Here is a 15,352-nt window from a genome sequence, read left to right as displayed (position 1 = left end):
GCTGCTTCGCGCCCTCCACGTCCTTCATCTCTGCACCATGGACGTTCTTCCAGCCTCACCCCCACAGTCAGCGCCCTTTGGACCACCTCCTGCGTGCTTCGGGGCCTCTCCCCCCTTGCAATTTCATCCTTGACCGCAGAGCTTAGACCCTCCCAGAACAGGTCTCTGACAGGGGGCGAATCCCGGTCCCACTCTAAGGCACTGACCAGCGCAAAAAAGCGGGCGTGGTACTGCCGGACGCTTGCCCTCCCTTGTTTTAGTCCATGAATCTCCCGTCGGGCAAGATCCACATCAATAGTAGACAAAAAACACGCATCCATCGCTTTGATAAAGGCATCTGCATTCTGAAGCGCCGGATCTTTATCCCTCCACAAATTGCGTAGCCACGCTTTAGCATCCCCATGCAAATGGGATAGTATGAACCCCACTTTCTCTTCCTCATCTCTAAAGTCTTTTGCCAGCAGTTGCAGTGCGCACATTACGTCTGCTCGAAAATTGGGGTACTGTTGTAAATTCCCATCGAAGTGAGCCACAAGCCCTCCTGCTCTCCGTGCCAACCCAACCCCCTCCGGTCTGGGTCCTGGCTGCCCGTGTTTAACCCATGCTTCAAACCTGGCGTGGAGATCTCTGTAGGCGGCTGCCGCATCCTCCTCCCTCTTCTTGGATGCCAGTACCTCCGCGTTCAATTGGGTAACTGCCTGTTGCAGCGCTGCAACTGTCTCTGCTTCCGTCATCTCTGCTAACCGTCGTGAGCTTGCTCCCAAACACCGATCCCCTCCTCCAGCTGCCTCTCTCTCCGCTGCGAGATATCAGGTGTCCGAAGCTTTTGTAGAGACGGGTCTTACTGTCAGAGCTGCCACCCAGTCCCAGCTCACATAGGACCAAGTCCGCCAGCGTTCACTTTATAAGAGTCTTTATTAAGTTACAGGTTTCATTTCCGAACTGCAGCGTGCAGCTCTACACCTTCTGCCCTAGGTCGGCGAAGACCCGTCTGAGTCCCCGCCTCTTGCACACCAGCTTAATACCCTAGCCTTGCTCCACCTCCTTCGCCTCTCCCTACGTCTCTGGGTCCTTCTGCCCCCCTGGGCCTCCTCCCTTCTACTCTCCTCTGACGCTGACCCCCCTGATCCTTCTGCCTCCTTGCGGCGGGCTTTAGGACCTGGCTCACTCTCCGGGCTGCTTACTGCTCCAGCTTCCGCTGCATTTGAACTTGGCGCGCGCGCCCAACTCTCTACTTTCCTCTTAACCGTTGCCTCGCTCTCTGAGGAGGGCGTGACCACCCCTGACTCGTGCCCTCCCTCCTGCTGACAGCCTCCGGAACCCGATGCCTGGCTACCTTCCTCCCTGCTGCTCTCAGTCTTGAGCGTGGGTCCCGACTTCCAGCTGCTACTCTCTGAATCTCCTCTGTTCCCTTCCTCCTGGGGTGTCCCCCCGGATCCCCCCCTTGCTCTGCTCACTGGGGCTCCCTTTTGGGAGTCCTCTGACTCACTGCTTAGGCTTGGAGATCTCGGGTCGTCATCATCACTCATTTTCCCTTCGGATTCCTCCCCCTCGCTCTCTGCTTCCTCCCTTCTCTGCGTCTCTGCTCCTGAACCCCTGACAATATATATATATGCTTTCGTAGATTTTCACGGGTACAGGAATGCAGGTTTTGGTGTCTTCGGGTGTCTTCCCGTGTAAGAGTCGGGGTGTCTGTGCGACGTTTCGACGAGGTCTCACTCGTCATCTTCAGGCTGGTGCTTTCGGCTTCTTGTTACTGGAACAGAGCAGAGTCTGGTGTTTGAGTTCCTATAAATACTGTTGATGGGTGTGGTGTATAGCCTCCAACGTTCTGGGCAGAGAGGAAGTTCCTAGATTAGTGTGCCTTTTCTTCTTTTGTTCCTTAATTACTTGAGGGATATCTTGGGTGATTTCATGAGTGATATTCTGAATACCACTGGGTGGGTCATTAAGTGTAGATTAGTTGCTAAAGCTTTCGTGTCTTGACCTCTTGAGCTTGTGAAGAGTTTTTCTGAGAAGATGGCTGTGCTGCATTTAGTTGTGCTCTGGCTTGGCTTCGTGTATAGGGGCGAGCTGTGGTTTTGTGCCTTGTGCCAGCCAGATCTGTGTAGGGATTGCAGGGGGGTGCTATCTCGATGGCCTCGATTACCCTGCAAAGTCTGCCCAGCCACGTACATTGGACAAACAAACAGACGAATAAATGCACGTATCGCAGAACACAAGAATGCCGTCAAAAAAGAAGAAAAAACTTCCTCTCTTTTCCAACACATGAAAGAAACAGGACACGAAATTAATTTTGCAGATTCCAAATTGCTCTTTAACATGGAACATCACCACAAGAGAATAATCATGGAAGCCATCGAGATAGAGAAACACCCTCACAACATGAACAAGCGTGACGACACGTCCCGCCTGCCAGACATCTGGAAATTAGCCCTCCCCACAAAAACCGACACCAGAACCAGAGGCACACAGAACGCCGTCACCAATCAACCACACCAGACCCAAACCCAGACCCTCTCCACAGACATATTACAGACTCCATCCAGTAGCCAAACTATAGTGGCACCTCCGGATGCTGCACCCCCCTGCAATCCCTACACAGATCTGGCTGGCACAAGGCACAAAACCACAGCTCGCCCCTATACACGAAGCCAAGCCAGAGCACAACTAAATGCAGCACAGCCATCTTCTCAGAAAAACTCTTCACAAGCTCAAGAGGTCAAGACACGAAAGCTTTAGCAACTAATCTACACTTAATGACCCACCCAGTGGTATTCAGAATATCACTCATGAAATCACCCAAGATATCCCTCAAGTAATTAAGGAACAAAAGAAGAAAAGGCACACTAATCTAGGAACTTCCTCTCTGCCCAGAACGTTGGAGGCTATACACCACACCCATCAACAGTATTTATAGGAACTCAAACACCAGACTCTGCTCTGTTCCAGTAACAAGAAGCCGAAAGCACCAGCCTGAAGATGACGAGTGAGACCTCGTCGAAACGTCGCACAGACACCCCGACTCTTACACGGGAAGACACCCGAAGACACCAAAACCTGCATATATATATATATTGCATATATATATATATATTGAAGTCACCAGGCAAACCCAGCTTGTTCTCCACTGCACTAATTTCCTATTTGTAGGGTGGGTGTGTTTTTTCCACACAAGAGAGCATTCAGAATTGTGATATTTCCCCCTTCACAGTTCGAAATGAGGCAGTTCCATTCTCCCACCTTGGATCTTTATCACCTTGTTGTGCATGTATGTCTAGGCCAGGCCTACATTCTTTTGGCCCTCGTTTTCACTGCTAGACAGTTAAAAGCCGACTTAGGCTTTTTTTGTTACGATTGGCATTTGCCATTGGTTGCTCTGGCCGTGTTATTTTTAAAGCAGGGCAGCGGGTGTGCCAGTTATTTATTTATCTTCCTCCTTTTTTAATGTGTAATTACAGGGCTGAAACAGGAAGGTCTTTTCAGGGTGAATGGCAACCTGAAAACCATGGAGCGGCTTCGAGGGAAGTACGAGAGCGGAAAGGAAGTGGTGCTGCCTGTGGAAGGCGACGTCAGCTCCGCTGCCAGTTTGCTGAAATTGTTTTTGAGGGAGCTGCCTGATCGGGTGATCACTTCTGCAGCACACCCCAGATTCATACACCTGTATCAAGGTGACAGTCTTTTCATCAAGCATACATCCCTGTGTATATTGTTCCTGGTGGAGTTCACTAGATCTCTAGCTGTTGGTGCTGGTGTTGTTATTTTAATCATTTCCCCTAAATCGGGCAGTTGCCATGGGAAATGGCAACATGCATATAGTGGTACCTCGGAAGTTGAACGTAATCCGTTCCGGAAATTCATTCAACATCCAAAATGTTCGGAAACCAAGGCGCGGCTTCCGATTGGCTGCAGGAAGCTCCTGCAGCCAATCAAAAGCCATGGAAGCCCTGCTGGACATTAGGGTTCCAAAGAATGTTTGCAAACTGGAACACTCACTTCCAGGTTTCTGGTCTTTGGGAGCCAAAAATTTCGACTCACAAGGCGCTCAGGATCTAAGGTACAACTGTACTCCGAGTTGCAGAAGAAGAAAAAAATGTTGTCCTGCAAAAACAACTTGTGCTAGTCAGTGGATAAAATTTATGTGACTGAGTTGGGTTGCTTTGCTTCTCTGAACATTTGGCCAGTCAGAATTAGCAGAGGGTCAATTCCCGTACTTGCCTCACCTTCTGAAGCAAATTTCACTAAATGAGTACAGTGGTACCTCGGGTTACAGACGCTTCAGGTTACAGATGCTTCATGTTACAGACTTCACTAACCTAGAAATAGTGCTTCAGGTTAAGAACTTTGCTTCAGGATAAGAACAGAAATGTGCCGTGGCAGTGCAGTGGCAGCAGGAGGCCCCATTAGCTAAAGTAGTACCTCAGGTTAAGAATGGACCTCCAGAACGAATTAAGTTCTTAACCCGAGGTACCACTGTAAAAGGTGTGTTGCTCAGCGGTGAAGATTGTGCTTTGCATGCAGAAAGGTCTCTGGTCTGGTCCTTGGCATCTCGAGGTAAGACTGGGAAAGACTTCCATCTGAAATCTGGAGAGTCACTGCCAATTAGTGTAGACTGGCCATGCCAGCTGGAGCTGGTGGAGCTGTAATCCACAACGTCTGGCAGGTGCAAGGCTGGTGTACACAATACTGACATAGATGAATCAGTGAATCTGCTGGGGGAGGGGTTTGGATGAGGCAGAGTTAGCCCTCTGCTAGCGAGAAGCACCCCAAAGCTACCGCCATCGCAAGGCAGTGGAATCCCTTCCCTCAGGTGTCCTGTTCAGAGGGGGTGAAGCTTTCAAAGGACTGTGGGCCTCGGATATAAAGAGCATGGGTATGTGCAGAGTGTACCTCCCTTGCGACTGTGAAAACTATTGTGTTTAATAAGATGATTCCACAGTATCCTCAGACCATGCAGCTTCATTGCTTTACAAAATGTGTAACGGTGCAGACGTTCACTTTCTAAAGATTTCTTTGAAATGTCAAAACAATAGTTCTATCGCTCCTCTTTTCCTTCCCCAAAGATACAAAAGCAGGCTGCCTTGAAGAAGGCTTTTTTTTAAAAGGCTTTGGAATAATGGTAATCTCTGATTAAGAAGCGTTGACTTTGTTTCAGTTGCGTTCCCAAGAATTTGGGTTGATGGCAACTTTATAAGCTCATCAAGGGGCTCAAAAGATTTGGGAAGCCCTGGGTTAACATGCTACCGTCCAGCAACAGGTTTACCATCTCGGTGAGAACTAGATCGTGGTTTTTGAGCCAAACGCTCCGCATTCTCTCTCTTTGCTATATTCCTCTTGGTTAATGGGCAGAACATAGTTAAACTCCTCTTTTTGTAAAACGCTAGAGAGTTTCCAGTATGAGTGGGTTCAACTGCTGACACCTGTCCTTTGTTTGAGCATAGATTTGCATTAAAAATGGCTTGCCAGCCAGCTGTTTTTGGTTTTTCGGTGGCGGGGTCGTCCTTTTTCCAGCACAGCTTGCAACACGCTCTTGAACTTGTGTTGTGATAAGATCAAGGTTAGCTGTGAAGAAGAATGATTTCTTGTTTGTAGCCATAAAGATCCCAGATACTTACCACTCAGCAAAGCACACACAGTGCTCCTGTGTTGGAAATAATGTTCAGCCAAGGAGTAATAATGCGTTTCTGCACTGTTTACAGATAAAACAAGTTGTAATTTAGGAACAAGGTTAGAGGGCTTGGCTGAACTCCCTCACATTGCAGAATCAGGTGGTTTGAAGGTATTGGAGCAACTTTAAACATTATGAAAAGATGCGGCGCTGAGCTCTTGTTTTGTGCCTAAGATTTGAAAAGGAAGTTGCACAGGGAGGTCATGTGAGTTCCTTTATCATCCAGTGCTTACATATTCTGGAAAACTATGGTTAATTTAGAGACTTCCCCATTGAATCTTGGTCGCCATGGATGAACTCTTTGCACAAGCGGCAAGGAGATAATTGTAGCCTGCCAATCCAGATCTGATGGCAAATTGTGGTTAGAGGCTCTGTTCCAGAAAGTAGATGAGGAAACCTCAAGAAATGAAGAGGCAAAGTCCTTAGCATGTTCCCAACTTCCAAGTAACAGTTGGGAAGTTGGAGTTAATTTTTGGAGGATGATGGTATTGTCCAGGGTGACACACTTAAAGAAATTGGAAAGCCACATTTATTTAATTGGACTTCTCTGGGGCCAACTGACTAAAGATTACAGCTGCCTTGGCTACAGAGTATTTTATCTTGGACAAGATTAACATACAGTGGTACCTCGGGTTAAGAACTTAATTTGTTCTGGAGGTCCGTTCTTAACCTGAAACTGTTCTTAACCTGAGACACCACTTTAGCTAATGGGGCCTCCCGCTGCTGCCGCACGATTTCTGTTCTCATCCTGAAGCAAAGTTCTTAACCTGAGGTACTATTTCTGGGTTAGCGGAGTCTCTAACCTGAAGCGTATGTAACCTGAAGCGTATGTAACCCAAGGTACCACTGTAGTGCTGGTGTTTCAAGGGATGAAAAGGACCTTTGTTAAAATAGATTTTCCCCAGTCACACTCACCTGCCCTACACCTGACATAGCTCCTGACATCAGATACGGGGCAAGGGACACAGCAGCTTTAAAGGGACAAGCTGGAACATTGGAGGGATACTCCTTCTGCAAGCAGGGCATGCATTTGACTCCCTTTAAATTTGACATCAAATGCAAGCCCTGACTGGATCAGCTGCACTCTGGAAATCCTGATTGACACTTGATGCAAATAGGGGTTGCGTTCAGCTCCCTTTGGCTTCTGGGACAAACTGGGGCTTCTGCTGGGCTCAGTTAGACCCACCCCACGAGATTTAGAGGTTCCCCACCACTGATTAAGATTTCGGTGCGATGTGCATGTAAGTGCTTTGTAAGCTGGTTGACCGTATCATCCTGCCGAAAGCTGACATTTCCACGTTGTCGTCAGAATCATAGAATTTGTAGAGCTGGAAGAGACCCTGAGGATCGTCTAGTCCATCCCTTCCTACAATGCATCTGTCCCAGATTGGGGGGTTGAACTTGCATAAATACTAGTATCTGCCTGCCCATAAAAAGGCCTGTCCTGTTAGATTTGATTTGTACATCCCTTCTATTTTAAAAGATAGGATATTATATCCATGTCACAGCTGTTCAGTTCAGTGAGTGAAACAGGGTGTGCAGGAGCCAGATAGCCACAAGTCTCCAGCCACAGGCGAGCAGCATCGTAAAATAACGTCCTGCAGTGTCATCTGATAGGCACTCGTAGCATGCAGGACACAGGCCTGTGTCAGGACGAGTCGCTCTTTGGTACATTTCCCTGTCTCAGATTCTCCAGCTTGTTTGATTTGGGAACACAATATTACACCCCACCCCAGTCTCCGAGTGGTGCGAGATTCCAAGGCACCAGGGTCTTGTGTTTCATTTTGGACAATGAGGCTCAGCGGAGATCGTGGCATCTTTGCAATATGCAGTTTATTTACACATATATACATCCTGAGTCTAGGTGAGAGCGGGTGGCGCTGTGGTCTAAACCACTGAGCCTCTTGGGCTTGCTGATCAGAAGGTTGGCGGTTCGAATCCCCTCGACAGAGTAAGCTCCCGTTGCTTTGTCCCAGCTCCTGCCAGCCTAGCAGTTCAAAAGCACACCAGTCCAAGTAGATAAATAGGTACCGCTGTGGTGGGAATGTAAATGACATTTCCATGCGCTCTTGCTTCCATCACGGTGTTCCATTGCACCAGAAGCAGTTTAGTCCTGCTGGCCCCATGACCCAGAAAGCTGTCTGTGGACAAACGTTGGCTCCCTCGGCCTGAAAGCGAGATGAGCGCTGCAACCCCATAGTCGCCTTTGACTGGACTTAACTGTCCAGGTGTCGTCTACCTTTTACCTTTTAGGTGGAGGAGAACCCCAGCAGTACACCTCAAACAGAGGGTCTCTTATTTCTTCCATAGGTGCAGCAGGCTTGGGTCTAAAGACAAGAGAAATCCGCCATAGGTTACACTAGGATAATTTACCCCAGTGTAAATTACATTGGCTTCCTGTAGTTGGCATGGTTCTGTTAGTCTCCATCCAAGATTAAATATAGGAAAGCAGCAGTCCAGTTACGCAGCTAGTACGAGATGTGATAAGGATAGAATTTGTTTACAGGAGATATCTTTTTAACTCGGGATTGTTTAATTCCCATCTTCCAGCAGTTGTGACAGGTGGTGGCTGATTCCAGTCAAGTCGTGTGGAAACTGAGGAGCAGGCTCTGTCCTGGTGAAGCAGGTATTTTGAGGATTAACTCCCAGACCACTATTCCCCTCACAGAGCTGCAATTCCCAGAGTTCTCTGTGAAGAGCGATTGGTTGTTAAACTAGCCAGGGAATTGTAGCTCTGGGAGGAGAAAAGGAGTCTCCTCTAAGCATCCTTAACAAACTACGTTTTCCGGGATTCTTTGGGGAAAGCCATGGCTGTTTTAAAGTGGTGACATATCTTTTTACATACCTTTTGCTCAACATACTTCCTCAATGTGCTTGTTCAGTCCCTGAGTCTAATGCCACCTTACTAATGCTATTTTGTATTTGATTTGAGTGTCCATAGCCTCACCTGTCTTCTTCTTATTCCCTTCCTGACAGACATCCAGAATTGTAGCCCAAATGTGAACACTTTGAGAGAACTCCTGAGGCAGCTGCCTGAGCCCCACTATTCCCTGCTTAAGTTCCTCTGCCGATTCCTGAGGAGAGTTGCTGATCATCAGTCCGAGAACAAGATGACTGTTTCCAACCTCGCCACAGTATTCGGACCAAACTGTTTCCAGTAAGTTCCTTGCCCGAAAGAAGCTCCTGGTTTGGACATTGGAGACATTTCTAACACCTCCATTTCCTTGTACCTGACGTACCTGACTCAGATTTGCTGTGTTGGGTGAGCAGTTAAGTCTACCTGGAAGTAACTGCAATGGCAGATCATCACAGTGTGATAAGCAGCCAACGTAGGCGAGGATGACCCAGGCAGGTGTTTTTTTCATTGACTAATAAACTGTGGTGGTTGACTAATTGGTTCATACGTTACATTGGTCCTCCTGCTGTGGTTTGGCACATAGCGACCTATTGAGGTGGTGGCGTGTGCATGTCAAAATGCTGGTGATATTTATAAGTTGTTTTTGTACAGTGGTGCCTCGCAAGACGAAATTAATTCGTTCTGCGAGTTTTTTCGTCTTGCAAATTTTTCGTCTTGCGAAGCACGGTCAAGTCGCAACTGCACCTCTTCAAGCGGTTTTAAGAAAAAGGAAACAAACTTGCAAGACGTTTTCGTCTTGCGAAGCAAGCCCATAGGGAAATTCGTCTTGCGAAGCAACTCAAAAAAGGAAAAACTCTTTCGTCTTGCGAGTTTTTCGTCTTCCGAGGCATTCGTCTTGCGAGGTACCACTGTATTTTGAACCATATTCAAATTACAGTATTTGCTTTTAAGATGAGCATCTCAACAATAAGGATTCTGTAAATACACCCTTCCCCAACCTACTCCTCTCCAGATGTTCTGGACCTCATCCTCCATCAGCCCCAGCCAACACAGAGACCATGGCAGTGATGCCCACCAGATGTTTTGGACTACCAGGTTGTCGAGGGAGCTATTGTGATCTTTCTCTCTGCTGATTTCCCACCTCCCTTGCCTGTCGCTCAAATACGTGCTGTTTTTGCGATGTTAAAACTTGTTATGTAAGACAAGGATGCCCTCCCACAACCCTTTGAGGATGTTTTTGCTGTTGATCTTGGTAAGCCGATGTTTGTGCCTTTTTTTCTGCCTCTTGTGACTGGCTTGTTTATGATGCTGCGGAATCTCAAGAGCGCTGACCAGTGGGCAGCAATGAAAGGATCTCTGATGGACTTTATTTGTGCAATAAGCAAAGAGTGCTGTAGGCAGCCTCTTGTTTTGATATTTGTAGGCACCAGCCTAACGTGATGAAAAAGGAGAACGGAGGCAGAGAAACCTGAGGCAAGGAGGGTGTTGGCAATACCTTGGTTCTCAGATGCCTTGGTACTCAAACAACTTGGAACCCAAACACTGCAAACCCGGAAGTAAGTGTTCCGGTTTGCGAACTTTTTTTCAGAAGCCGAACGTGCTCAGTTTTGAGTTTTACGCTTCTGTTTTGAGTGCCACACTTCCGTTTTGAGTGTTACGCAGAGATCTGTCTGCTTTTGCTATTTATTTTGCGTTTTTGTTTTTGCGGCTCTTGTTTTTGTTTTGACTCTGTGGAGCCACATTGTTTATTGCTTTCATTTTACGGGTCAGTGGTCTCATTAGATAGTAAAATTCATGTCAAATTGTCGTTTTAGGGGTTGTTTTTAAAAGTCTGGAACAGATTAGTTCATTTTGCATTGCTTTCTGTGGGAAAGCACGCCTTGATTTTGGAACGCTTTGGTTTAGGAACGTACTTCCAGAACGGATTAAGTTTGAGAACCAAGGTACCACTGTATTTTAGCAGTTGCATTTGGGTGGGATGGAGAAGAAACTTGGTTGAGTTCACATTTACAGTATGTTGTTGTTGTTTAGCCGCTTTATCTTGCTCAAGGCAACTCAAAGCGACTTACAACCAAAAAATCTAGCCAACTTTCATTGCATAAAGTAGCACAAAATAGCAGATCGTGGTTTCAATCCCATATATATTTAATCTGGGGTGAATCCAATTGAACTTATTCAGGCTGGCATCTGAGTAAGCGTGCATAGAAATATGCTGCCAGGCAACATTCCTATAAACATTCACAGGGTTTGGCTATTATACTTACCCCCGAGTAAGCATTATATCAGTGGGACTTACGGCTGAGTTAAACAAAGATAGGCATGTACTACCAATGTTCACGCCTTTTGCAGACAAGAGTTGCAAAGAATCTCTACCCCGCTCAGAGAATAACGCTGAGGAAGTGACCTTAAGCCCCATGCAAGCATGAATGCACCTTGTCTGCACTGTTGACAGGATCCTCACCCCTGTTGTCCATTTCTCTTAAGGAACAGCTTGCTATTCGATTTACAATAGTGAGTGTGTGTTTTGGTAGCTCTTAGAAAAAGCAATTGCAACACTAGTACTTCAGGCATTTTCCATGGTGTGGAATAATCCCAGATGAAAGACAGGCACCTGCTTATGCCTCACCCTTCTGACGAACCTTAGGGAAAGGTTGTTCCTTTACTGCCAGCAGCAGACGTTTTGCAACTTCAGTTAATCGCATAGGATTTAGTAATTCCCAAAGACAGGATATTGGAAGATCTGATCAGTCCCGACACCCTTGTGTTTTCTGACTTAGTCATATTTCCACCTGTTTTCAACAGCTCACATCCGGACAACTGTTACCAGGGGAAATATGTGTTTGTATACCTGATTGTATGCACTTTGCCCTCACAGCCTGCCGCCTACTGCTTGCTCTTGCCAATCCTATTTTTTCGCAAGTCTAATTTCAAGTCTGCCAGCCCAAGATAAATGGCTGGTGAACTGCAGGCTTGTTTTGATTACCTTCTCCTACCACTTAATCCTGCATAACGATTTTAGTTACACTTCCTTTTTTTTTAAGATACGGCTCTAGAGAATGTTTAACTACAAAGTGCTACCGTGACCTTATAATAGTGCCCAGTTTGGTACATTATGTTTTCTTCATCTCCTGTTAATAGCCTTCGGTGCTTCTACTGGGGGAGAGGCAGTTGCATCATTAAAAAGTGAATTAATTAATTGGATTGGTCTAGTCTTGGGAAATGCTTATAACATTTCTCACAACCTCACACTCTTCAGTAAGAGCTAGTGTCCAGCTAAAAACCCAAACTAAGCTTGGGCAAATGGCTTTTATTGCTTCCCTGGTGAGATGTGACAAGACTTTAGTGGCAAGAGACTCCATGCTCCTAAAAGCAGATGTTAACTAGGCCTGATTCACTTGTCGTTCTGGTGTTTTCACTTCCACGTAATCAAATTCCTCGAAGTCTTTATTTTTATTTTTTTAATGCAGTGCTGATCTGCTCTAATCAGATTTGTGTCAGGCTGGGTGATTCAGGGATTGGTAATGTGATATAAAACCTTTTCAGGCATAGGTTGCTCGTTCAACTTTGCACCAGGCTCTTTTCTACACTGGGAAAGAGCCCGTGTGATGAAGAGTGTTGAACTTTGACTAGGAAGAGCTGGATTCGAAACCCGCCCCAGCCACAAACCTGGGCTAGGAGGGTAAATGGAAGAAGAAACATTTGTGTCATCCTGAGGAGAGGTAAAGGTAAAGGGACCCCTGACCATTAGGTCCAGCCGTGGCCGACTCTGGGGTTGTGGCGCTCATCTCGCTTTATTGGCTGAGGGAGCCGGCGTACAGCTTCCGGGTCATGTGGCCAGCAGGACTAAGCCGCTTCTGGCGAACCAGAGCAGTGCACGGAAACGCCGTTTACCTTCCCGCCGGAGTGGTACCTATTTATCTACTTGCACTTTGACGTGCTTTCGAACTGCTAGGTTGGCAGGAGCAGGGACAGAGCAACGGGAGCTCACCCCGTCGCGGGGATTCGAACCGCCAACCTTTTGATCAGCAAGTCCTAGGCTCTGTGGTTTAACCCACAGCACCACCCACATCCCTTCTTGCATAAGAACATAATGTAAAACCTTGTTTGTTTTTTTAAGAATATTTTTTTATTAACTGACCAATCACATCAAATCAAACCAAATTACATAAATTCCAAATTACACAGCCGAATTTTAAATTTTTGTTGGGGGTACCCATATTTCAAGTTCCGAAGGGGATCCAATCAACTTCTTGCTTCTTGCTGCTGTTTTAATGTCCACAAATCTAACCTTATGATGTTCACAGTACTATCCAGTCTTTTCTTATTGTTTTTCCACATCTCTTGTTGTTATTTTCATATATTTTCCCTTTCTCTTTGTGACCTCTGATAGTCTCCACAAGCTGGTTAGAACAGTTTGTAATCCTGTGTGGATATTATTTTTTTTATCCAGTAGCCATATCCAGACGTTTTCCATATAACATCACTTCCATACATCAAAACAGTCTTAGCGTCATTAATCTTCACCAATCTGCCTCCTTTCTCAAAACAGTTCAACTGACGATTCTAATGAGGAGGGGTTCTTGTAAATCACATAGAAGGAAAGTAAAAAAGGTCTGTCCCCCCATTCAGTCTCGTTGTCAACATACTCAGCTTTTGGTGTATCTTCATCGTAAAATATTCCTGTTTCTCCATCCCGTCGTCTTCTTTCGCAGAGGTCACTTAAATTAGCAGACTTCACTCCCCTTCTTCACTTGAAATATGTGCATTTGCTTCTTTTGTAATTAATTATTCCAAATTGCTGCAGCTAGTGCGCGATCAGAGACAGCGTCCAGGAGAGCCGAGGTCCACATGGTGGCATTCTGCCTAGGGCCCTCACCCCCTTCTTTCGAATTAGGGGGTGATTTATGGGCACAGCAGGCAAGGGCAGTGTTCCCCATTTCCTTGGGGCAACAAGGGAGGCTGCCTACTCCCATAACAGCCTCTTAATTACCCCGTGTGGGTTGGAGAGATGGTATTGTCGGCCATCTTCCAATGCGCCCCTAGTGGCCCCCCGAACCACCAACCTTCTGATTGGCAAGTGCTAGGCTCTGTGGTTTAACCCACAGCACCACCCGTGTCCCTTGCAGGAGGGTTAGGATAAAATTAAAATGGATGGATTGTGGCATTGATTGAAAAGCCATTGGGAGCCAATGAGAGTTGATCTTGTTTTTGGGTCACCTCTTACTTATGACCATGACCTAGTCAGAAGAAGGGGATTGGTTGAAGTAGCTAGTATAATCAAAGGACCAGCAGAGAGCCAATTACATCAGCCATGCTGAATGCCTCTTTAGCATTTTTCTGGGAAACAAGGGGCAGTCATTGTAGCACAACCACAGGTTTGTAGATCAATGATAGAAGACACCTTGTTTTTATTGACATCACGAATGAGGAACCTGTAGCCTTCTGATGTTAGGCTAGAACTCCCATCATCCCTGACTGTCACCCCTAATGGCTAGGTCTGAAGGAGTTGGGAGTCTGGCAATATGGAGGACTCCAGGTTCCCAACCCCTAATTTTGATGTGTTCACATAAGGTTAAAAATGCAGTGTTCTTTGTGCCAGTGTGACGCTTCTTCTGTCCTTGAGCGCAGCTCTCAGGTTTGCAAATATCTGTTGCCCTGACCATTTCCTGAAATGATGTCCCTTTTCAGTCACGCTCCTCCCGACCTAGGTCACCTCGACACAAATAGAACAACGGCCAATCGACATTTTGTGTCCATTTTAAATGCAGAATGCAGATGTTGTTGGCCCAGCTGCCTTTCATCTGATGTGGAATAGCTTGACTGTTATCAGGAGTTCACAAAACAGCAATTTGTCCCTGACATTTGAAAGCCACAAAGAGGTTTGCTTCTTCCTTCCTCCACCTGCCCTCCCACGTCTGAAATATAACCAAGAATAAGAGGCTGTTCTTTCAGAGCCTTTCATTTCTTGGGAAATTATGTGAACCGCTGAGCTAAGAATAAACTTCACAAGGGCATCATTGGTAACATTTATCATCAGTAATATTTATGCTGCCTATTTTTTTAGCAGAGTCCCCTCTGGTGAAGCTGAGGACCTTAGAGACTATTTGTTGCTAACTAGGCAGAGCAGTATTTTCTGCCTGCACGCTTTGGCAAAGTGGTGGCTTACCCAACCGTACGCCTTGCCTAGAGTGTGAAAGAGTTTCATTAGTTAGCTGGCCATTGTGCAAGAGTTCACACGTAGTAGGGGAAAAGCTACCGGCTCCAGTGGTTGATAATGTAAAAGATGGAGAACAACTCTCAATGCAAACCTGAAACCTGTTTACACCCCACCTCATCCCACTCCTGGATATTTTCAAACAGGCATTTAAAATTGTACAGCAGGTGTAAAGAACTCTCTGGTTTCCCAGAATTTGTTGGACTCTAACTCCCATCAGGCCCCACCAGCGTGGCCGATGGGATTTATAGTCTGTTAACATTTGAAGGGCCACAGATTCCTGTGGGCCTTGGTTTCTACTTGTGACAGAGAATCTGAGAATGTGATGTGGTCTTGGAAGAATATATTATGCTGTAATTTTTTTATGCTGGATGACTAGTTTTAATAATACACAGTTGCTTTACTGAGAAGTTTTTCCCCCAATGTCACCTATTGTATTTTATTAATGGTATTTTGTGTGAAAGGCCTTGGGAAATAATTTTATTTCTGGAAGGTGGTAAAGACATTTATTAAATTATTAATTTCAGTAGGACCTACGTGGGAGTAAATATTTTTAATCTTATCCACCTAGCAAACTCTTCCACTTTTCTTTCACCCACAAAGAACTGTTGCA

At 46.1% G+C, this 15,352-nt stretch overlaps 1 protein-coding gene across 2 annotated transcripts in view; it reads left to right on the top strand.

Annotated features, from left to right (window-relative positions):
- FAM13A (family with sequence similarity 13 member A) overlaps positions 1–15,352 on the top strand; it is a 158,204-nt gene that overhangs the window by 13,132 nt on the left and 129,720 nt on the right. For both annotated transcript variants that reach the window (XM_082236349.1, XM_082236348.1), the window contains 2 exons: positions 3,462–3,671; positions 8,645–8,825. In XM_082236349.1, coding sequence (XP_082092475.1) covers positions 3,462–3,671; positions 8,645–8,825 — 391 coding nt within the window. The remainder of the gene's footprint in view (positions 1–3,461; positions 3,672–8,644; positions 8,826–15,352) is intronic.

The sequence above is a fragment of the Podarcis vaucheri genome (genome assembly GCF_965113315.1).
Source record: "Podarcis vaucheri genome assembly, chromosome: 9".
NCBI lineage: Eukaryota > Metazoa > Chordata > Lepidosauria > Squamata > Lacertidae > Podarcis > Podarcis vaucheri.
This window is presented reverse-complemented; position numbering and strand designations above follow the sequence as displayed.